Raw genomic sequence first — 24,445 nt, 5'->3', positions numbered from 1 at the left:
TATGATAGAAGAATCACCACTTACTGCGGTCAGTAATTATTGTTCTGGCCTCTTGATTGCTCGTCTTGTTTTTCAGATTTTGTGCTGCAGTTATTAGTTCATCCAGCTGGGGACGTCTTTGCTCCAGATCCTGTAGTATTGCCTAGTTGAACACACATACAAAAATAAAACCAAGTTAAAAGCATATAGAACTGTTGAGGAGACCACATATTGGGACTTTTTTTTTTTGTGCTTGCTTAATTTAAAGCAAAAAGATTGTTTGCTATTTCAAATATTATGAAGAATTATGTCTAGACCTTCTAAATATTGTTCTTATTCTTTATATAAAAATACCAAGGATAACTTGTAATAATAATTAAAAATCAACCTATAAAACTAGACAAATAAAATTGACAATCTTCATTTTTAACACATCAAATTATGCAGGATAAGCTATTGTCCTGTATAAATCTATAGAAAGGCACTATTTTTCAATATTCTTTTAGATTTTACGGGGTATTTTAAAGAAAGATATTAGGGTTTACTATCTTAGCAGATTACACAGGCTTTTCCTAGTAAATCATGAGGTCTAATTAATAATGTTTGGTTTTTAATATTTCAAGACTGTTTAATCTATTAGTTAAAAGCCACTGTAAGACTGTTGATATCACTTTTTCTGTTCTGACACCTTACCTAGCAGAAAAATAATTAACACTCACAATAATTTATATGTTACATAAATACATAAAACCCAGGCAATCTGAAAATGAAAACTCAAGGTAAATAAGGTGTATAAGATCTATGCATATATTACTTTAACTTAATTTGAAGGAGTAGGGAAGAGCTAACAAGGAATCAGTACAATCGTTTCTCAGATGAGAAGCATCCAAGTATGTATTTAAAGACATTGACCAAATTTATCAACTTCAACTCCCTATTGTGTAGTTTCCAGAAAGGATGCTCATTAGATTTCCCAGTCTTGGGAGTTGGAAGTAGCAATATTTATTATAAAACTATAAAGAAATTACTTTTTTCTGCCCACAATTTTTAGTCATCAGAATAGAACAGTATACTGACAGGTAGCTAGTAGGTACACTATACCAGCTATCAAGCTGGCAAAAAAAGGCCTGAGAAGAATTTATTTTTCAGGCTTGTTACATAGACATTGGTTAGATAACCTGTTAACATGCTCACTGGGCTGTTGACTATGTGTCTTGAGTATTCTATTGTCATAAAAGTCTCCCCTTTCTACTCCTTAAAATGTTGGGGTTTTTTCCTAAATAATCATACTTTATTTTAAAAAGCTGTTATTCATTGACTGTACTGGATAGAAAAGACCTACAGTCTGATCTTGAATTTGACTCTCCAACTTGAAACTAGTGTTGTGTAATTTTTACCAAGTTGAAGGTGACAAATAAAGGCCTAATATAATTTTCTGTTGAATGAGATCAACAAAAGAGCATGATAATATAAATTCCTGTAACTACAGTGTGTATTATCAAAAGCAAGCTAAAAGCTCCACAGAGTTTCCTTTTGTTCAGTTACAAACTCTTAAAGAACAAAGGTAATTTTCAAGGTACACATCTAGCTACACCCTTGGAAATTCTTGCCTTGAACTTCTGTATCACAAGTTCTTTAAAATCTGTTATAACTGGCTTTCTAAACCCAAAAGTTTGGATGGTATTTTTTCACTTGTATACTGATTGAATTGCATAGAGACATGTAGTTAAAGCAGCAGCTTGCATAATTAAGCAAAGTCTCTCCTTATTGAAAGCACTCAAGAAAAAGAAATAAAATCTACTGATGCAGTTACTACCTCTAGATATCTATGTGCCTTCTAAACTCCATTTTCTAGGAAGACAAGTTAATGAATGACATGAATTTTGCAATAGAAAAAGCAGTCCCACTGTAGCTGAACAACATCTGTATTACACACATTGCCAAAATGGACTGTGCAGAAGGAGCATTAAAACACATACAAGATGCCCAGATAATTCTATGGCTTCCAAAGTAATATTTCCCTTTCTCTCTCCTTCCCCTACTGTTCAGAAAAGGAAAATCAAATTAAGTGACTGTAAGGTCTTATGCTAACAGTGACTCTGTTCCCTGAAGTTTACTAAATATAATTGTTATACTGGATATACTCAAATAAAATGATTTATCTGATCCAGCCAGTGTCTCCAACTAGACATTAAATGCTGTGTTTGTACCATAGAAGAAAGCTGCTGTTATAGGAAACTTAGTAGGAAAAGCCATAGGTAAGGAGAGCTCAAGAAGGATTTTCTCAGTACAAAACTGAGTGAATGGAGCTGCTCTGTGCCTAAGGGCTTACAAAACAACTTAACCCCAAGACCTGCAATTCCTCAACTGGACACTCAGGAAGACTAAAAATGCCTCTTTAAAGTGAGTCTTGTTGGATGTACTAATGTGTATTTTTGAAAGGTCAAGAAGGACACCTTAAAACTCTTATACTATAAACAGATCTGAAGATTCTCAGACCTTTCAGGAGACAGTAACACATACCTATAGAGCAGATTTTTTTTTTCTTACTCTTAGAAAAGTGCCAGCTCAGAATAATGGAAAAGCAACATTTTTCAAAATAATATATTTTTTCCTTGATTTAATAGAAACTGTCTGAGAACGATACCAAAGAAATGTTTTATTTTATTCAGTAGAAGTCTATTTTAAAATTGCTACATTTGTGGGTCTACATTTACCAATTGGTACAATCTTAAAGATTTAGCAAATATATGTTCCACGTGGTATCTACATTGCATGTACACATAGAAACCCTGATAGAAGCTTGGATAAAAGTAGCTACTGAAACACATCACTCCGGAGCCTTCCTGTGATCTAGTAGCATGAAAATAAACAGCACCACTTGAGCTCCACTTAAAGTACTATCAAATTCAGAAAAATATTCTGTGACTAGCTAAACTGATCAAACAAACTGATTTTGTGAGTTAACAAAAATACAGATAATTATACTAGGAAGAGAAGTGCTTTGATGAATACAAATTAAAAGACCACTAAATACGATTTTTGGGAAACATAAAAATTAAATAGCTTTAAAGTATTAGCTGAAATGATCTGAAACAAACAAACAATAAATCCCCAAACCAAAATCAGAAGCAATTCATATCTGGAGATACTTTTAAAAACTTTTATGAATTCAGCCAAATATTTAATGTTGTAAAACTGGATCCTCAACAGAAAACTAAGTGGAAACCATTAGAAGATACTGTTCCAAGAGCCATGGGAAGAAAAACTCATTAATAGTGGCACCCTGGTGGAGGCACAGCAGATGCAAAAGACCAGATGCCTCTGATTTGGAATGTCAGCACACTGAAACAAATGTGCTATAGAAAAATGGATAATACAGAAATAAAAGTTATAATGAAAGTCTTTTCAGAATAAATGAAACAGAAATCTATCTAGTCTCTATCTAGTCTCCATCAAGTCACCAAAAGCACAGGTACAAAGACTTAGGGAGTCAGTTAAACTGAAAGTTTTTTGTTGGTTTTTTTTTTTAATAAACACTTATGTTCTTTTGCACATAATTTCCCTCTAGCCTTATTTTCCTAGTAATAATGTATTCTGCAAAACATTATAGAACACATTTCAATTAAGAATATTTTGTTTAATTATAAATGTAAATCCACATGAGCAAGTCAACAGTGAAGAAGGACCATTGACATCCATGGTTGTAGAAACACATCTTTAAACCCCAAAAGAGCTTTTCTTTTTCTTCCATATATCTATGAATGCCAACATAATGATGCTTGGGGACAGCACAGTAATGGAACAATGAGATACAGCCATCAAACCTACCTAGAGTTTGTTAGAAAGAGATGCTATTCACTTTTAACAATCTTTCCATATCTGTGGATAGCAGGTGCTCAAAAGAAAAATCCAATTTTCAGGTTCCTAACTTTTATGATTTTTCTAACAAAAAATGGGTGTCGAGATATGGAACAAATTGTTCAAGTCAGTAACTGAAATAACTTGCATAAAAACTGCTAAAAAATAAACTGAAAAACTGAAACAGGTGAAGTGTTAGAAATTCTTGGAGGGACTGCAAAGTTTGAGACTGAGAATCAAAATATTCTCTAGCTTTATAATGCACAGCATGCTGGAGCCTGCATATTTGTCACTGTAGCCATGTGTATAGCAGTTTATATAAAAGATAGGATCCTTAAAATCTGTCCAGTCCTTTTTTCCTTCCTGACCTTGTGGCAATTGTTACTAAACTGGAATAGCTGAATTCCAGGATGTTACCAAGTTTTATACATTCAACTTATCATTTACTAGTGGTGATTATGCATGTTTGCTCTTTAATATTTTGAGCAACTTTTCTCACGACAAAGCCCGGACTTTTCATCTCCCTTTGCTGAATTCAAACATACAAAGAAGAGTTCAAGTTGCTGTTCTGCAACATTATATATGGCTAAGCCTCAATCTGTATGAGTCTTTAAAAAGCCTCTGGGCCCACTCTTGTAACCAATTTACATTCCTATGCTGAAAAACCTCTCTGAAAATATAGATGTTTAAGTGTCACTACAAAAGATTGAAATAACATTGGGTAAAGCAGGTCTCACATTTCCTATTTAGTGTTTAATTGAGAAGTCCTCTGTAGTGTCAATGACTACCATGTCTTCACAAGTTTTCAGTGTATCTATGTGCTTCCAGTCAAATATAGTTTTTTATCTATTTTATACTAGCTATAAGAATGCTAATAGTGACTGATCCAAAAAATTATGTTTGGACAAAAAGAGGATTTAAGAAAGACCTTCCATATTAAGAACAAACTGGAAGCACTTTTTGTCATCAACAACCCATGGTTGAAGACTAAGACTTCACAACTATTTGGGATGATTTGGTTTGGCCCACTCCCAACCTTGTTAAATGAAATGAACCAATGAATCAAAACTGGTTCTGATTATTAATTAACTGAATGATTTATATGGGAATGTAAGAGAGAAGGAAGATATATTTCTTATCTTATGAACCTATTTGCTCCTCTGAACTAATTTACCATGATATACTCAGAAAAAGCATAATTCTATTAAACAGTTGTTCAGAAAGTTATTTGCTCATTTTTTGAAAAACTTTAGACTCTAAACCTTAAGTTTAAACAAAAAAAATGAACCAATAATTTCACCACCAAAATGTATAGCCATGACAACTTTTACTTAAAACAACTGAGTTTCTTGAGGCTGGTTGGTTCTCCAAATATAATGTGCTACATACAAACAAAAGAGAGAAAGCTTTGGAAAAAAACTTGCTAACAATTTCAGAAAATGCAGATATGCAACACCTACAATTCATTTGAATAATAAAATTGGCTTTGTTAAGATATTCCTCCCAAACACAATTTGAATTTGTTTTCTTGTCACTAAGCAGGAAGGGAGTATGAGAGAAAATGATCATTTACATACTCCCTATATTTAAACATAAAATTATGAAACAAAGAAAGCAATATAATGGAGTGGAATTTTCTTTTTTGAAAACAACTTTTATTTTGACTATTAGCTGTTTTCCCTGCAAAGTATGTATAATTTTAGGAAAACACAAAGATCTAGAGCTACTATTTAGCAGTGTTGACAAATGATTGGTGCCTGTCAATGAAATCAGAACATTAACAGACAACGCTGTGAATTTGATTTTTCCTGAGTGTTTTGTGCAGCTCGTTTTCATAAGCATGTACTTTTATGCCCACTTAGGACCACCTCAAGAACTGCCTAAGCAGCTCTCATCAATGTCAAAGTAAATATACCAACTCCATCAGTGATGCTGTGGGAAAGCCACCAGTGACAACTCATCAGCTGTTGCACAAGATGAGTGAAAAAGCATCACAGAACTTTTTGTACACTTTTTTTTGTGACGGTCACTCATTAAATTATGTTGGTGGCATCGTAAATGTCTGAGGCTTGTTCCTTTACAACTCTGGAAGTCTGGTCCATATCAGGAAGTTATGACAGCAAAACGTGCAACACGCTGTTGATGCACACCAACCAAACCAAACAGAATGGGGAGTATTTAATTTGATTCTCTATGTATTGATCAAAAATGTAGGTGATGGTGATGGTGCGAGCTGGGATAACTCTCACCCTACCTCTCACCCTGCTCCACATTTGTCTTTAGGAAAGGCTTTGGAAGCATTTCCTCATTAAAACAGAGATTTCTTGATGGACTGCACTGGAGTCCATCCAGCAGACAGGATGGAGAGGATGGAAGAGAACACTAGAAAAAGATTACAGTTTAACAGAGTTTGTGAATGAATCATTATGAGATAAAGAGGAATTCGCTCTATTATAGCCATTGCCAGAAAGAAAAAGGAATAAAGCTAAAGATGTATCTGTAACAAGTAGAAAAACATTCAAAGATTTGTGTGTTTGGCTATAATAAGGTGCATTCAACTAGAGGAACACAGTGATAATTCACATGTAAGAACTCAAGACTGAAATAGGATTACAGCTCTAACAGTAAATCTGGGTATATGTGAAATATGTAAAAAATCACAGCCTTTTGCCCCCAAACAATGTGGCAGTTCAATAGTACTTTTGCTTGCAATAAAGCATGAGCAAACAATCAGGTAAAAGTATTCTAGGGTATCTTATGTCCTTTCATCAGGCTAAATAACTTAATGGATGGGAACCACTGTTAGGAGCTACAGAGCTTCCTTGGTTTCTGTATCAGTCAGCAGAACTGAAATCTCTCAGCATATAGCTACCATTTGTAGAATGTGAATTTGCAAAACTTACTATTTTATTTCTCTTATATAACTAATGGTTTTTCACATTAAGGATTTTTCCAATGCATTTAACAAATGTGTATTAGCAAGAAAACTGAGGGCAGCTGCTCTGTTTCTCAAAGCTTCAGCTTTAGTCTTTTCTTTACTGTTTTTTTTCAGTTGATGGTGTTAGTGAACTCCTTATTTCTGACTGATCCAGTGAAAAACATACTTGTCAATGCACTTCAAAAGCAAAGTTTTAGGTTCTTTACTTTGTCACATTTTTAGACAGAAGTAAAATAATACTGAGAAGACAGTATTGTATTATGAACATAAGCAAAACCAACAGGTATTTTTAGCTTTTTTTTTTTTTATTTAAGTAAATAACTAATATTTGTATTGAAGGAAAGCTAATAGCTCGACTGAAGATACTGCACAAATTATCCAGTTTTATAGGGAAAAGATTAGACTGAATCAATTTTATGCTCTGAAAAAAAAACCAAAAAACAACACAGAATGACTTTCTCAGTTTCTACTAGAGCCTCTGGAACTCTTTGAATGCTTTTATTGGAAATTTTCTCCAGTAATAGCAAGTGAAAAACAATTTAGGAGAATAAAATGGATTGACACAGCATCAGTTGCCAGATAAGTTTTTCCTTAGTACCTTAGGAAACTGGATATTTTTCTCAAGAACAATGTAAAATAAAGAAAGAGGATTTAATCTAGGTCGTTTGGCTTTGCTTCTGAAACAGAAAACAAAAACTGTTACATAATTTTTTCTTACGATGAATGTAATATTATTTAGCTCTGTGTGTGTATGCAGGGGCAGGGGGAGGGAAGGTGTTTCTTTANGATAAGAAATGTTGGAATAACTCTAGAATAACTTTGGCCTAAATCTAGTAACTTGGACCTTCATCTTTATTCATATCTCATTGTCCTTCCAAAAGATGAGAACTGTATGATGTTAGAAGCCTAGTTTTGTTACCTAAACCTTTCTGGTATATTTAGAAAGGTTTTGCTTCAGTTTTTACTGCTGCCTTTCATTCTTGTTTCCACTTTTATTGCACTTTTTTGTTGCACTTGTTTCTTTGTTTGATTTACTTCTAGTTTTTATTCCTCCACATTTCTGTAACTATGGTCAGAATAAAGGTCATTAAGGTAATTAAGTTCAAAAACAAAACAGAAGGGAAAGGTAAAAACTTGAAAAATTCTGATGTTGTTCATATTTCATCAACAGCAAAGGAAGGAAGGAAATGTATATAATGTGGCTTATTAAAAGTTTGGACTAGGCAAGACTTATTTTTATAACTACTTTCAAAGGGGAACTCTCAAGTTCTCGACTGCCAGTCAGAGTTAGTAAATTAATAATGCAATCTTGTCTTGGTGGTATCACAGAGACTGCAGTCTTCTGAATATGCCATTTTTAACACTCAAAACCTATAATTTGCCCTTCATGGTGTAAGAAACTATGGGATAGCTTGGGAAAGAGATGTAAGTGCTGCACAGCTGTGAAGCACCATATGTAGTTAAAGTGGGAGCTGTAGCTGAGTTAGGTTCCCCAGTTACTCTTTTCAATAGTATTGAAAAGGGATTTTGGCCAGAAGTTGAAGACAATACAGTCTAAACAGAAAAGTTGCAAATTATTAGCAGTCTGCACATTTAAACACAGAGCAGATGACTACAGAATATGGCAGATTATTAACAGAATTGTATAAATAAAAAAATAATCAATTTTTTTTTAATAGACACAATTTGTAAGAGCAGGAAGACGAATCTCTATGTAAAATCACATGGACTAGTTTCATATATAGTATACAAACATGCCTGTCCTTTCTGACCTTCAAATCTATGAATCTGTGAGAAATTATAAAAAAAAAAATATTTGAACACACCTATAATGCCAGCTTAACTGAGATGAATTTTCAACACCTGTTTCCTCAAATCAGTATCAGTCCTACATGGTTCCCCTCCCTCACACAGATATATTATAATTTAAATATATTTAATCAATTTCAGACTGAGAGCAGTGTTTAAGCATAAAGTTAAGCATAAATCTGCAGCTATTTCTTGTTCAGACAAGAGGAACTCTTACTACAAAGTTAATGTATTTCATCTGTAACCATTGCTTGAGGCAGAAAGTACAGGCATTGATTAGTAGCTTGCAGTGGAGCCACACAATTCTACTTCAGTGGGAGAAAAATTAGCATTTTTCTTTTTCAGAAAATACAGTTTTATTATCTGATTGACAGTTTCAGAAATATATCTGATAGAAAAGAAAGAATCACTGCTAAAATAGATTGATGTTACTATAATAAAAGCAGGAAATAATAATTTTCTTTATATGTGTATTCATGTATATACACACACAGCTATATATAAGCAGATATAGATACTGATTTTATAGTGGGCCTTTGCAATAACAAAGATGGAACCCAAGGAATAAAATTTCAAAATTAATAACCTTCCTCTGATTTCTCTTCTGTAACTGAAGAGTAACTGAGGCTGGAGGGGCAATGAGCTTGAGCATCACAATCTGGTCAAAACAGAGGAGGAGGATTTCTTGAGATACTATAATAACACACTTATGAATATAATAAATGTTCCTGAAAATAATCTTAGAATAAACCATTAAAAGTCAAAATGAAATTATTCTTCTCTATTATCTTTGTAGTTTTGAACTACTGACATTTTTCCCAAACCAAGATTTTCTCTGTATTGGAAAATATTGTTTTGTTGCTACAATTCTCTTGTATTGAAAGAACAGAACTTGTTTCTTAGCCACTCAGCTTTTTCCTGGGACAACGGAATTAAAGGAGCTGTAAAACTGTATCTTGCAGTGTATTTTTACTTACACTTATTTTCTTTTAAGTTTTTCAAGTGTGAACATTTTATAGACAAAGTACTTCCACAGTTTCAGAAAGAAATAAGCTTGTCTTCGGGTTTTAGCAAGACTGTTCTCATGTACTTGCTCTCCTATGTACTACGAAAAATGTGCCTTAGCTAAATAACAAACTATATTGCACATTGCTTTGTGTAAAAAATTCTGACCACATTCATAAATTCACTGCTTGCAGTTCCGAAATGGTGTCAGTCATGGCTGAAAAATAACTGAAGATGGAATGACTGCATATCATCCATATTTCTAATGCTGTTTTTCAACAGGCAAGGCAATTTCTTTTTTTTCTCCTTTTAATTCCTAGACGTTAGTTCCTAAACTTGAGGGCCTATGGCACTGGCTGCTAACAACTCACTAGTAGACAGTGCTCATCTTTATCAGTGAATCCAAACTGATTTTCAGGTTTTCACTGATTAGTAACTTTTTCCATGCCAGTGATGTATTTCTACATTACTAGCATTGACCCACAATTTGACACGAAGCATAACACAGATATATATACATATATATATATATATAAAATTTTAGAATAATAACTTTCAAGTTTAACACACTTGAAAATTTGGCCTTAGCTGATAAGTGATATTTTCACTTTTTACTCACTAAATTAGTAAGGTGAAAGAAAATGTCTTACCATATAGAGCATTAGCTAAGGCTTGATGCAGTCAGTTCTCCAGGGGTGTAGAACCCAAATTAACTAGGAGGCTGTTATGATGCATCTGGACCCTGTCTCCCACTCTCCCCCTCCCTCTTACCATAACAAAGTCAGTTACTGAAAGGCCATATTGGGAGGTGGAAACAAGAGCTTCCAAATGTGTTATATTTTTAAAAATTAATGATTTGTATCTCCCTATGGAAATGCTAGACTGTGACAAGCAGTTCTTCAAGAGCTGAATCCTGGAAGGACTCCAGGCTGAGGTCACTACTTTCTTTGTAAATACCAGCCTGCAAAACTGGGAGGTGTTTTACAGTCTATGGTGCTGAAAAATGTATCTATCTTGGCAATTTTTTCTTACTCAACTTTCTGACCTTATTCCTTGCTTGCTCTTGAAAATTATCACATATACATATGCAGACACACTTCTTTCCAGAGGCTTTTTCCACCAGACAAAAAAAGAAAGAATTATTTTTCTTGAGAGCTACATTTGAAGGCAATTTTTTTTGTCAGCTATTAATTATTAACAAAAGAAAACTGAGTTTAGGAAGTTACCATTTCTGTTCCTTCTACTTTATCCCTCCAGAGTACCCTTCTAAATACCTTCACTGCAAGCATTAGAAAATGCAAAGATGTAAATTGTAGCCATTGTCCAAGGGATTTGAAGAACTCTCTAGAAACATGGGCTGAATAAAAAAGGAGAATAAGCAACTGTGCTAAGAAATAAAAGAGAAATACAACATATAAGTCTGAACAGATGCCATTAGCTTGCAGTTCTGATTAACCAGCTAAAAGCAACATCAGTGTATTTATCCATGACAGCATAATATATTCTGGTTAAAAACAAAAGTGAAGTACTGACAAGTTTAGGAGTTGGGCCTCAGCATGTCCTTATGCCCTGTATCAGCTGTTTCCTCAGAAGGGGCCATAAGGGCTGTGGAGGTGCCACTGGCTTCCCATCCCTGACTGGTGAAGGAGTGGCACTGACGACACTATGCCAGCTTACCCCAAGATTCGACTTTTGCTCTCAGTCCCTGCCTTGTGCCAAGAAAGGTCAGAGGACATATCTAACAGGGATACAGCTCTGAAAAAAGGCAACAGAAGCAAGCTGGCGAGGGAAATGCAAAATGGATGATCTGCTTTATTGAAGATGGGTATGTGAGGAATGGAAGATGACAGTTGTTGGTGTACAGATAACTAAAGTTAAACACTGTCATTTTGATTTAGGCACTGTTGAAAGAGAATGCCAAAGAAGTGCAATACCAATAGGAGGGGTGTAGGACATTATTAAAAACGTGGTAATAGGAGAAGATGTGTGGTCAGAAATTTTTCTTTTTTTAAAATAGATTCCTGACAGTGGCATAACTGCTGTGATTTCATTTTTTCTTAGTCTGTATTCCAGGTGTAATTTAATGTGTACATAAGGATGTTTTAACTTCTTTGAATATGATCACTAAGTTTTTTCAAAACAAAACAAAACACCCCAAAACTGAAATGCAGTTCTGAAAAAAGCAAAGACCCTAATCAGTTTGTAAAATTTTAGCTTCCTTTCAAATTTTAATTACTCTCTGCTACAGATGTGCAGGCATTAAGAGATAACAAATAATTATAAAAGATTCAGCTAGTATGCCAAGGTAGTTCTCTTGAGGCACGATGGTTTATTGTTTACTAATGTCACTGTAGATCAAAGGAAAATGTTTCAAACTCTCTTGCACAGTGTAAGACATTGCATATGGAAATCAGATCGTACAAGTTACTCTCTTGGAGGAATGTTCCCTACCATGAACAACTAAAGTCTCATAAGAGATACATTAGGAGAGATTTCTATACTTGCACATGATGGAACAGAGTTTCTGGCTGAGGACATGTTTATTGAATTAACTCCAAATTGAAGCTGTATCCACAGATTAACAATCTCCCAAACCCCAAAAAGCGACAAAGCATGAGCATACTCATTACTCATATTGAACAAAAAAAAAATAATCAGCAACTGCCACAGCAGTATTAACCCAGGAGCTTGTCAGAAAGTGCCCAGACTCCAGTGTACCACTGAAAATGGACGTACATCCCTGGGCAGAGTGAACAGTAGTTTCTGGCCAGCTGTACCCAAGCTGGAGCCTGTACCATATCCACCGTCTCACCTGTTTAGGAAGGTGAATACTTCAGGCTGAGCACAAGCACATGAAGGCAAGTGCATGAAGGGTGGGAAACGGGAATGAGTGTGAACAGCAGGACTGAGGCATGAGATGGAGGAGTTGGGAGGTATAGGAAAAGCAGTGATATGCAAGGGAGGATCTAACTGAAATTTGAGCTGCGCACCCCAGAAAGACAGTCAATCCCAAATTAACTACAGATGATTTAGCCTCAGTTCTGGATTAAATACAACATGGGGAAAAGGCTCTACAACTGATTCAGTAAAGAGTTAGCTTAGGTCAGATAAACTTAAGCAATGCTTGCAGAGCATGGTGTGAACACAGTTGTGTAATTTCTGGGGCCAGCTCAGCAGTACAGTGCCTTTCAGGAACAGCCTCAGTTAATGAGACCTGATGAGTCTCACCTGACTGAATACAGAACCACTTACCTGTTCCTGCATCTGCTCCCCAGCTTTATCTCATTTAAAACAGCTTTAATGAGCCTATCTGCAATCAAGACACCTCCACAATATTGCAGCACTATGAGCATCTGTGTATGTATGTGCACCAGAGAGAGGTCAGAGCCAAGACTCCATTGTTGGATATTCCATATAATTTTCTTGAAAAAGGCATAGCAAATTTGAAACAACTTCATGGAACAGCCTGAGGATACCTGTACTAATTGTCCATAATTTATTCTTGCAAGTATTTCCTACGAGTCTTATTGGAAGAATATTTTCAAAAATTTGTTTCAACTTCAAAGTCCATGTTTAGCCAGGCTATTGCTCACAATTTGCTGTTACCAATCCTTCTAGCTACCTGATGATTTATTTTGATGGTGGTCTTCACTAATTCTACCATGAAAAAAAAAAAGTATCTGAAATGTAGATATGTATGCACACATGCTCTCACACACAGATATATATAGAAGTAATATAAAATAGTAGACAATATTTGCATAAGGACTATGACCCATCACAGAGCGTCCTAGTTAGAGCAGCCAGGACCAGTTCATCACTGTGTGGGTGTAACCCAAACTGTGTATTCTACACCCTTTATGTCATTTCCCAGGAACTGGTAACAATAGACCATTTTCAGCAGCTGCCCAGAGCACACCTGACCCCTCAGGCTACAAGCTGGGTGTTAAGAATCCTGTGAGATAGGAGGATGTTCCTATCCTCACACCAATAACTCAGGTGTGATAACTCCCCTCCGGGGAGACCTTAGCACCTCCATACCCAGCCTGAGGGGTCATGTCTGCTAATGGGCCATCAAGGATTCCAAAAATATCTCACGACTCACAATCATCTATTGTGGAACTCCCTGCCCTGGGGGAGGTACTGGGCATTCCCACTCCAACCTGAGTGTTTATAATCTTGGAGTCTTGGGACTTCTGGGCCCACTCATCAGATCCAGAGGAGGACCAGAACCTCCACCAGACTATGACCAGCACTCTCACCAACAAGTCTCCTTTTCCTTTTGCTTTGGACTCAGGGGGACCATGTGGGGCTCAGCACGGGGGTCAACGAACACCATTCTGTTCGTGCCCCAGGGTGCTGGGTTATACATCTGGGTTTTGTGGGTTAAAACCAATTGTTTGTCCATATAATTATATTTATTGTATTATTTTTATTAAATTGTAACTCTGACTCATAATCTCTTGGGTTGGGTTCATTTCTCCTGCCAGTTTACCTTTAAATCAGCACGGAGACCCTAAATATAATTTTTGTTCTGTTATCCACTGTGTTTGTTATCCCCCTATGGGAAACAAGAGTTTCAAACCTATGGTTCATTTCTCTTCTGCAATGTTATACAAGATGGAGAATGTTTCTGCAGATGCCCTAAAGTTTGTAATCTCATTTTGTCACAATATTTTTATCCAAACAGAATAAAACAGTCACTGAAACTTTTGAAGTGATAGTCTGAAAAAAAAGGTTTATTCTAGCACTAATTCTTATGTTAACAGCTTCAAGGCAGAAGGTCTCTGTGTAAAAGACAATAAACAAACAACACTAACTTTGTTATTGGTATGACACTGTTCTTATCTAGCTCAGTATGAATTTGATGTGACAGCTCATGAATTTCAGCTACAATACTCAGGAACTTGCTCAAGCAATCTCATGGGCATTCGTAGTTATATTTGAGAACCTGCAATGGATGAATGTATCTCACTTCTGAAAGAGGCACAGAAAACTACCCAGGAAATTTTAGGTGAATTATACTAAGCTCATTTCAAGAACATATGATTCAACAATCTTTGAGGAGGGAAAATAGTAATAAGCAACACATCCAACCTTTATCAAGAGTAAATAATAACCAGGCAACGGCATTTTCCTTCATCCAGAGCTTTAAGATTTACCAATAGTGAACAACAGGTAGAAGTCATGTCTGATGCCCTTAGCAAGGCTTCTGATATTGCCCATGTGATGTTATCACAAGCAAGAAATTTTATTTAAAAGGAAATAAAACTAATGGAAAAACATAACTTGAAGATACTATATGGGAAGGCAATATCAAGTGAAGCTACATACAGACTTGTCCTGTGTCTATTATCAATCACTATTATTCGTTGATGGAATAGAGGGTCGGATTTTTACACTCACAGTGATGCAAAATCCAACCAGCAGCAAGCACTTGAGAAGTGGAACCCAATTCAAAGTGGCCTGAAAAAAACCTGAGAATTCAATAAGTGCAAAGCACTAAAATAACTAGCTGAAAAAAACTGGATTAACCATCAGAATGGTTTGCAAATGACTGGACAGATGGTCAGAAATCTAGAAACAAGGATAGAGATTTTAAAAAACAGGATTTGTTTAGTCTAGAGAAGATTGAATTGAAGAATCAGCCTTCAAATATATGCGGTTATTGCTGAGAGAGAGTAAACTGTTCCCAATTTTCATTGTGGTGACATAATTAGCTTAAACTGCAGCAGGGGACATGAAGGTTGGAGATAAACATCTTTAGAATGGCAAGGATTGCAAAGTGGTGGGAAAAATTTCTGCAAAACTACAGAAAAAAAACATCTCAAAGAGCAGGTTAGACAGAAATTGGTCAGAAATTATTTAAGTCTAGTTGATCCTGCCTGAGGCAAAAATCTGGACTGCGCAGACTTTCAAATCTCCTTCAAGCCCTATTTGTTATACCTTTGTGAGAAAAAAAAACCAACCCAACAAGCTATAAAAAACAGAAGGGAGAATAAGATAGAGCTCTATGCTAGTTTATAGCATAATTTTTCACAAAACTTTTTTCACAAAAACATGATCACATGATCCTAGAGCTAATACATTTTTAACTTTTGTTTTGGTTACTTGGTAACAATGGAAAAAGGCAAAACAAGAAGGATGAGAAACAGTACCTGCAGACTGCCTATAATAAGAACACTTACTAAATGATTTCTTTCCCCAAGTTAGCCTATGATATTGAAATCGGCCTCTCTTTATCCTTATAGTTTCTTTGTAGTATGAATTTTTAATAGAATGACAGTGCAAAATGGCAGGGTAGCACTTAATATTCTTTATTTTTAATTCTACTAAAAAATGCTGGCCTCAATTTCTTATCTAAGACATAAAGAGCTTGTTTTACTTCAACTGACATATCAGGTTTCTCAGAAATGTGACAGAATGATAGCTATGTGTGCTCTGTAATATATGGATGCAAATTATACAGGAAAGAAAGGCTGTGTTGGTGTTGGGATTCAATCTCTTCACTCTTGTGACAGTACTCAAGAAAATGATATGAAGCCGAGCCAGGGGAGATTTAGGTTGGATATCAGGATATCAGGAAAAGGCTCTTCACCCAGAGGGTGGTTGGGCACTGAACAGGCTCTCCAGGGCAGAGGTCACAGCACCAAGGCTGACAGAGTTCAGGAAGCATTTGGACAATGCTCTCAGGCACATGGTGTAATTCTTGGGGTGTCCTGAGCAGGGCCAAGAGTTGGACTCAATAATCCTGATGGTCCCTTTCAAATCAGCATACTCCATGACTCTATGATTATTATACACTAAAAAATACTTTAAAATAAATCAGATAATTAACCTAATCTAAAAATTAAATCATAAATCATATTCCTGGGTTTTTATTCATCAAACCTGAAGAATAAGACAGGTCTGTAATCAGGAGTAACACAAACTGCCTATGGGGTGTGGGATCCGAGAGGCTGTGATGGCAGGAGATGTGACCTTAGTGCGCAGCTTCAATCATGCTGCTCTTGCACTGGGACTTGGAAACTGGCCTCCCATAGCTGCCAGAGCTTTTTGTTAAAGGAAGTGCTGGGCTTCTTTAAAGAACTCAACAAGCATGCAGAGAAGGACGATTTGGTCCAGGTAGGATAAGTACATATAGTCTTTTTTCTAAACTCCTTCAGAAAAAAGTTTTAAGAAACTTGGCAACATTACATAAAAAGAAAGGTTTACTTCTGAATGCATATTTGGTTTAAAGACAGAACAGAGTGGGCAGGAGTATGCTACATCATTTGTAGTAGAAACTAGTTTAGAACAGATTTAAAAAAACATATTTATTTTCATAGCAGATATGCGTATCTGGAGCTTGCTGCCACAGGAAGTTGTGAGGGCCAAGACAATCAACAGTTTCAGAGAGAGATTAGAAAACTTCATGAACAATAGGCTGAAAAACAGATACTACAAAAAGTAGGCAGTGATGTCTCCTGATATCCTGAATCCAATGGCTGTGGATGCTAAGGATGGGGCAGTGTAAGAGGAACAGTCAGCAGAAAGCAACCAGGCTATTCCATTCTCCCTGCTCAACCTGTCCTAATGTCACCACCAGAGATATTTTCCTGTGCTAGATAGAAGAATGCCATCCCATTTGACCCAGTAAAGTACTTATGCTCTCCAGTGTTGTAAGACCCTCTTCTAGTCCTGTTTAAAACCTAATTATTCTTGTATTCATTGTAGTTCTATAAAATACAAATTCTGTAACCTAAAACACTGAAAGATCTCTGGCAAATAGAGAGTTATGTGAGACCCAAAATATTTGTTAAGAGCTATGTGGTCCTCATTTAAATTCATGACAAATCCTATGCAAGATGTTTCTTTTTTTCTAAATTATAGGGAAATATGTAGTGTTATAAATAAATCCTCTTTCAGTAGTAAACAGGAAAAGGGTTTGATTTGTTACTATGTTGGCATAATGTATTATTTACGTTACTAATACAAAATATATTTTCTAGCTGCTGTTAAGAAGAGCCTCCAAATACTTGACTTCTAAATAAATCAAGGAATTAAAATAAAAGTAAACATGATACATATTAAAATGCTTTCCATGTCTGCATCATATTCCAATTATTTAGTCATCACAAATTTCCACTGAAATGAGAAAGTCTGAAAAAGTTGAACTGTTCGTGTTGCCTCAGTCCTGTCATCTGAGAATTCAGCTGCATCTCCCTTTAGAGAGTAAAAGGGCATAACTTCTCTATGCCTGAACAGATTGCTCCCAACTAGAGCAAGGGGGAAACAGAGACTGTGTCCTGACTCCTTGTTGCAGTTGCAGCCCTTCTCAGGCAGTGCAATACAAATCTGCTCCTCACTCAGGCAGTGCAGCTTGGAAGTTTACAACATATATCAAACCCACTGAATCTAATGATAATGTACAAGATAAACTTCCAGAATAACAGATTTCATAGGACACATTTCAAACAAGTAATAAGCATGTAACAACAGAGGAAGGGCTGAAAATAGGTAAGTCTTTTCACCTGGCTCTTACACAGACTGGTTTAAAATCAGTCTTCTCATATTTATTCTCCCTAAATATTCAATACTCCACATTTAGTGATGTTCGTAGAAGGAAAATATGACTTTCTTCCTGACTCACTCAAATAAAGAGCTCTGTATTGGGAAAGACACATATATCCTCTTATTAACTGACTTGTTATTCCTGTTTATCACTCCCGAACTGTGCAAAGAAGCCATTATCACCAAATTACAGTCTACAAAATGCATGGAATAAAAACTAAGATGATTTGAATGGAGACAAAACAACACATTATATCCACAATGTATGTTGAAAGCTTTATTAAACAAAGTTGTAAGGAAAGTCACATATCTTCTTCCTCTCTTAGCTGTCACTTTATCTGTTTCATATGCTCCATTACCTCTGCACAAGCCCAGGAGGTGTTTGCACATAATAGCATTTCATTCTTGATTGAATTTTCACTGAGTGTTTCCTGCATATTATACATACATATGATTTCGCATTTTACTGCCCCTTAAAACGTATTGTGAGCCCCATGCAATATTTTGGGAAACATACCTTTGAACCACATTTTTTAAAAGGATATTTTTAGTTCCCACAGATGCAAAGACACTTTCTTAAGTTCAAGAAATCTTTCTGCAGTTCTTATTCCTGAAAGGGACATAATTATGATGCACAGTGCACGTTTGTTGTCATTTTGAAACCGCACACCAAAGTAGCCGTTGCAAGTAGATTAATCTCTGAACAGATAACAGTCTGCTCTTTGATGGCCAAATGGTTTGGAAATCTGAGATAACATGTCTAACATTTCACTAGCAAGAAACATGCAATCATTTGTGCTACAATCTGCCCCAATTTTGTGTCTAAGAATAAGAATTACAAATGATTTTGTCATTGCTCAGTGAGATATGCCAGGAATTTGTGTTGCAGCTGAAGTATGATCAAGACAAGTACCGCATGTTAGGGTTTGGGTTTTTTGAAATAGAATCTACAGTGCCTAAATAATTTGTAAAGAGATATGAAGACAAGATCACTGCCCTGCAGTTTGCAAGCTTCTTCCCTAAGAACTCTTGTAAAAAATCTCCATAGTATACGGGTTACCAAAACTGACAGGTATCAATGGTAAATGTGAATACTGCAGAAAGGATGACAAGAATAATAAAAATCTCTGCATTTAGATGATAAAATTAAATGTATGATTTGTTACACATTATAATCCTACATTTTCAGAGCCAGTGGGTATATAAGCCAGCAAAATTTCAAGTGTGTTCTGAATGAATACATTTTCTTTCCTTTTTGTACATACTATGGTCAGGAACATAAAATCAGTAAAAGGAGACCAAAAATATCTGGGAACACCTTTTTTCCCCCCCTTTTCCTGTGAAATCCTATAGGCACACAGCTTTGCCTCTTTCATTTCCCTATTAAAATAACAAAACAAAGCAAAACAAAATTAAAAAAGTCTACAATTTCATGAACAATTTCAAAGTACTGAGTTTTCTTTGAATTGTAAAATGAAACTCAGCTAATATGCTTCAAAATATCACTCCTTTCTGTCCCATAACTGTAACGTCAGGAGTGCAAATTTAACCAGATTTCTATTATGGCGCTCTTAATTTTAAATAATGTTTTGGAATTTTTTTTGTGTCATTAATTTTAAGTGACAGAGTTGTCTGTGTTAAACCATATCAAATTAAGAAAGTGAAGCTTAAACATTAAGAATTTCTGTATTGAAAAATTTGAAGTCTTCAACCTGGATCACACTCCACACAGATACTCGATGACCTCATCAAAACACAGATGGACAATCAATACAAAACTGTCTGCATTTTTAAGATATGTTTAAGACTGATGAAATAATTTGAGAGAGAGAATTGGATATTAACAAATATTAAAAAGTACACTAGAATATTTCAGAAGTGTACTTTCCTGGATGGCTAGTAATGGGGCAGACAGAATTGTGACTGTATCTGTTAAATCTTACATTTCTCAGCGAACTTCTCATGAAAAGTACCCTTCCAGTTTGATGTGGACACTTGACTTTATCTAAAGCCACTAAAAAGAAAGTTCTTATCAAACACATTATAAAGAAATTGTTCTGAGAAAATGCTGTGGAGTTACTCCCATCTTTTATTACCGAGCTTACTTTACTTCAGTGCAGACCGTAAAATAAGAACTAAAATCTATTTTTAACATTTAACTTCTGTGCTGCTTAGGAGTTATTTCTGAATTATTTCAATTTATTTCTTTCCAATTAGATTCCTTTTTTCTTTTCTTTTTCTTTCCCTACCTGGAATACTAGAACACTAGCAGACAGAATACTAGCAGCAGGGTGCTGCCCAGGAACAGTATGCTATGGTCAACCCTTACAGGAACTGGCATCCTCTATGCTGTGTCACCTTCCTCACAGTGCACCCCTCACAGGGAAAATTTAAATAAATTTGGAAAAGAAAGGAAAGAAATACAGAGGCATATTGAAATGAAATCAGAATGTTTCCAAGGAGAAGAATCGCTAGCAAAGCATTAAAATGAAAAGATCATAATTTTCTGTTGAGTATTGTAAAAAAGTGCTTGTTTTCACATTATTTTCAATAATCCATTACAATTCTTTTGATGTCCAGGAAAGTGAAAATGAGTCCTGCTGTTCATTCTTTTTCTTTCTGAGATAGTACTAAAAAAATACTCTGCTATTTATACATTTTTTGTGATAATTACAGTGAAAAAGTCTCATTATGCAATGGTAGTAGAAGAAGAGAAAGTTGAAAATAATAACTAAATGGTGATTTACCCATCATTTGAAAAAGGCTTAAGAATCATTTATCCTACATATTGTTAAATGGCATCCCTGAAGACAATCCTACAGCAAAGCCTAACAATGAGCATATAGCCCTTGCACTTCAGAAATAGGCATAGAATGCAACATGCAGCCAAGAGAACACATTTCCTGTGAATCCTACAGTGACAATATCCTAATTTTCTCATAAGAAAAAGAAAAATAAATATGCCTTGTATTCTACACTAAGAGATCTCCAAAGATTGTGCTGTTATTTTAATTAAGATTTGTGATTTTAAGACTGGCTAATGAAGGAATTTCAAAGGAATTGGTTAATGAGCACCTAAGGAAATTAAAAGTCACATGCATGGTTCCCTCAGATTCCACTGACAATTCTGGCTTATGTATAAATTATTCTATTACATAAAATTATTAAATTCATTAAAAAATCCTCATAATCAAACAACATATGAATCTCACCTTTATGAGAAATATTGGAAAATAATTTAATTAAAAAAAAGAAACTAATACACAAAATGAACCAACATGACTGAATAGAAGTTTCAATATGCAAGATTTTCCTTAATCAGCATATTTAGCTAGAAAATTTCAAAGAAAGATACTTGTTAGATATCATTCTCAGAAGGTGAGTGATGTTTGACCCAAAAACTTCTGCAGTCTATCAGGAAAAGGAGGAAGTGGGGGAGGGGAAGTTAGTGATCTTGAACTTGCATATTTTAATCTAGATAAAAACCAAGAGCATTTCTATCTTACAAATCTTTCTCCTTCACTGAATTTGTGCACTTCACCAATACAGACCTTTATACAACTCTGTCTTAAAGAAGATAAACTAAGTCTTGTAAACTTTTTCAATTCAACATTTACACATTTCCCTACCCTTTACTCTCCACTCTCTTCATCCATCTTTCGTGTCTTCTCTTAACCATAATCATAAGAGCAGTGAGACAATTTCACCTGCTTTTTCCCTAGCTCAGAACAATGATATAAGTCCTGCTGAAATTACTTATAAACATGCAGGTTTTTCTATCGATATACACCTTATCAGTATTATGATTTAAGTGCACAAACCCCCACTAATTCTTTTTCTGTCTTCTGTCTTTAAATCAATCTTATCAACAATATCTGTTGTGGATTATTATTTCAGGTGTGTATAGGTCTGGAACATGCAGTTTAGCACAGGTAAGCAGAAGTGCTATTTTTGAGTTCATAACATCAGACCCAACATACATATTACAGTCATTTCCCAGAATGCCACCTGGCCGTGTTCATTCCCAGTTCCCAAAGATCTTCCCTCTGATTAGCACAAAACTACATGGGAGATCCTCTTTAGTAAATTAATACTGAATTTATGAATTTTACATCCTCTAAATTAGTCAAGGAATACAAAATACAAGTGGTTGAACCAGTTGGTTTTGACTGACTCATAGAACTTTGATGCTAGGCTTTCACAGTTACCATCTAATAACCACAGACATAAATTGATTCCCTAGCATCCATATTCTTATTCTTTATCACATGTTTAATGACAGGTCAGGGTGGGGTTAGCCCCAGAACAAAATCACATTACCAGCAAACAAAGTAATAATTTTTATTCTGATGCACTATCAATTCTTTGCAAAACACAACCACTTTGTCAGAGCTGAACCCCACATCTGAATGTTATTATAGGAATGTGGCACATCTACCAGTTTTCATCACAGAAATATTGTGCCATATGGGCCACATATGAAGGGGTAGAAGGATTTTATAACAACATTTAAAAATGCTTTCAGTGCTGATCACGATGCACAGCAGAAATTTAAGACACACTGATTAGATACCAGAAAGGAAAATGGTCACATATAGAATCATAGAATCAGCTGGGTTGGAAGGGACCTCTGAGTCCAACCCTTGATCCAACACCACCGTGGTTACCAGACCATGTCACTAAGTGCCACATCCAGTCTCATCTTAAAAACCTCCAGGGATGGAGAATCCACCACTTCCCTGGGCAGCCCATTCTAATGCCTGATTACCCTCTCTGTAAAGAATTTCTTCCTAATATCCAACCTAAACCTCCCCTGGTACAGCTTAAGACCATGCCTTCTTGTCTTACTGATAGTTGCCTGGGAGAAGAGATTGACCCCCACCTGGCTCCAACCTCCTTTCAGGGAGTTGTAGAAAGTGAGGAGGTCTCCCCTGAGCCTCCTCTTCTCCAAGCTGAACAACCCCAGCTCCGTCAGCCTCTCTTCATAGGACTTGTGCTTGAGTCCCTTCACCAGCCTTGTTGCTCTTCTCTGGCCCTGCTCCAGCACCTCAATATCCTTCCTGAACTGAGGGGCCCAGAACTGGACACAGCACTCGAGGTGTGGCCTCACCAGTGCTGAGTACAGGGGCAGAATCACTTCCCTGGACCTGTTGGCCACACTGTTCCTGATACAGACCAGGATGCCATTGGCGTTCTTGGCCACCTGGGCACACTGCTGGCTCATGCTGAGCTTCCTGTCGATCCAAACTCCCAGGTAGGTCCGTTTCTGCCTGGCTGCTCTCCAGCCACTCTGTCCCCAGACTGTAGCCCTGCATGGGGCCAAAGTGGAGGACCTGGCACTTGGCCTTGTTGAACCTCATCCCGTTGGAATCAGCCCAACTCTCCAGCCTGTCCAGGTCCCTCTGCAGAGCCCTCCTGCCTTCCAGCTGATCAATACTGCCTCCCACCTTGGTGTCATCTCCAAATTTGCTGATGGTGAACTCAATCCCCTCATCTAAATCATCGATAAAGATATTAAACAGGACTGATCCCTAGGGGACACCACTAGTGACAAGCCACCAACTGGATGCAGCACCGTTCACCACCACTCTCTGGGCCTGACCCTCCAGCCAGTTCCTAACCCAGCACAGAGTGCCCCTGTCCAAGCTGTGGGCTGCCAGCTTTTCCAGGAGTATGTTGTGGGAGACGGTGTCAAAGGCTTTGCTGAAATCCAGGTAGACCACATCTAAAATATATGTCAAAAGGTTGGACATTTACCCTGATATATAGTCCCACACCATGCCACCTTCAGAACTGTTTGTTTGAATAAAAGATTCTGTAACATATGCAGTAAAACATCTCTGGTAACTCACAACAGCCCAAAAAACATCATTCTTCCTACAGAAAGAAAAACGCTTAAATTCACATTCTGTTTATTATTTCTTTAACTTCCTTACTTCTTGGCCAAAACACATAACAGATATTTCTCTGAACAGGATCTTTGTGTTACCTTAGAACCAATTTTTTCCAAAATATTAAGAGCATCTTCTACTCTAATTAGAAACTACTGCAACTCCTTTTTTTTTTTTTCCCAGAGAAGCAAAGTGTCAAACTGTTCTGTTAAAACATCAAAAAGGAGCCACTTTGAGCACAAAACCACAGATTTTCACTTTACTACTGCTAATATTAGATCATTACTTTTCTGTGGTTTTGTTTTGGGGGGTGGGAGTTTTTTAATACTAAAACTTGGAATTGTGGCATTCAGGGGTGACAAAAGAGATGGTGGATAGAGGTGAGAGACAGAGAGAAAGCAGGGAGTTT

The 24,445-nt window shown here is 36.2% G+C and overlaps 1 protein-coding gene across 11 annotated transcripts in view; it reads right to left on the bottom strand.

Annotated features, from left to right (window-relative positions):
• Positions 1 to 24,445, bottom strand: part of DMD (dystrophin) — a 799,860-nt gene that overhangs the window by 292,159 nt on the left and 483,256 nt on the right. For all 11 annotated transcript variants that reach the window (XM_017833948.1, XM_017833947.1, XM_017833942.1 and 8 more), the window contains one exon: positions 25 to 142. In XM_017833948.1, coding sequence (XP_017689437.1) covers positions 25 to 142 — 118 coding nt within the window. The remainder of the gene's footprint in view (positions 1 to 24; positions 143 to 24,445) is intronic.

The sequence above is a fragment of the Lepidothrix coronata genome, unplaced genomic scaffold (genome assembly GCF_001604755.1).
Source record: "Lepidothrix coronata isolate B3197 unplaced genomic scaffold, Lepidothrix_coronata-1.0 Scaffold225, whole genome shotgun sequence".
In the NCBI taxonomy this organism is placed as follows: domain Eukaryota; kingdom Metazoa; phylum Chordata; class Aves; order Passeriformes; family Pipridae; genus Lepidothrix; species Lepidothrix coronata.
Note: the sequence above shows the minus strand (reverse complement) of the source record. Positions and strands in the feature narration are given on the sequence as shown.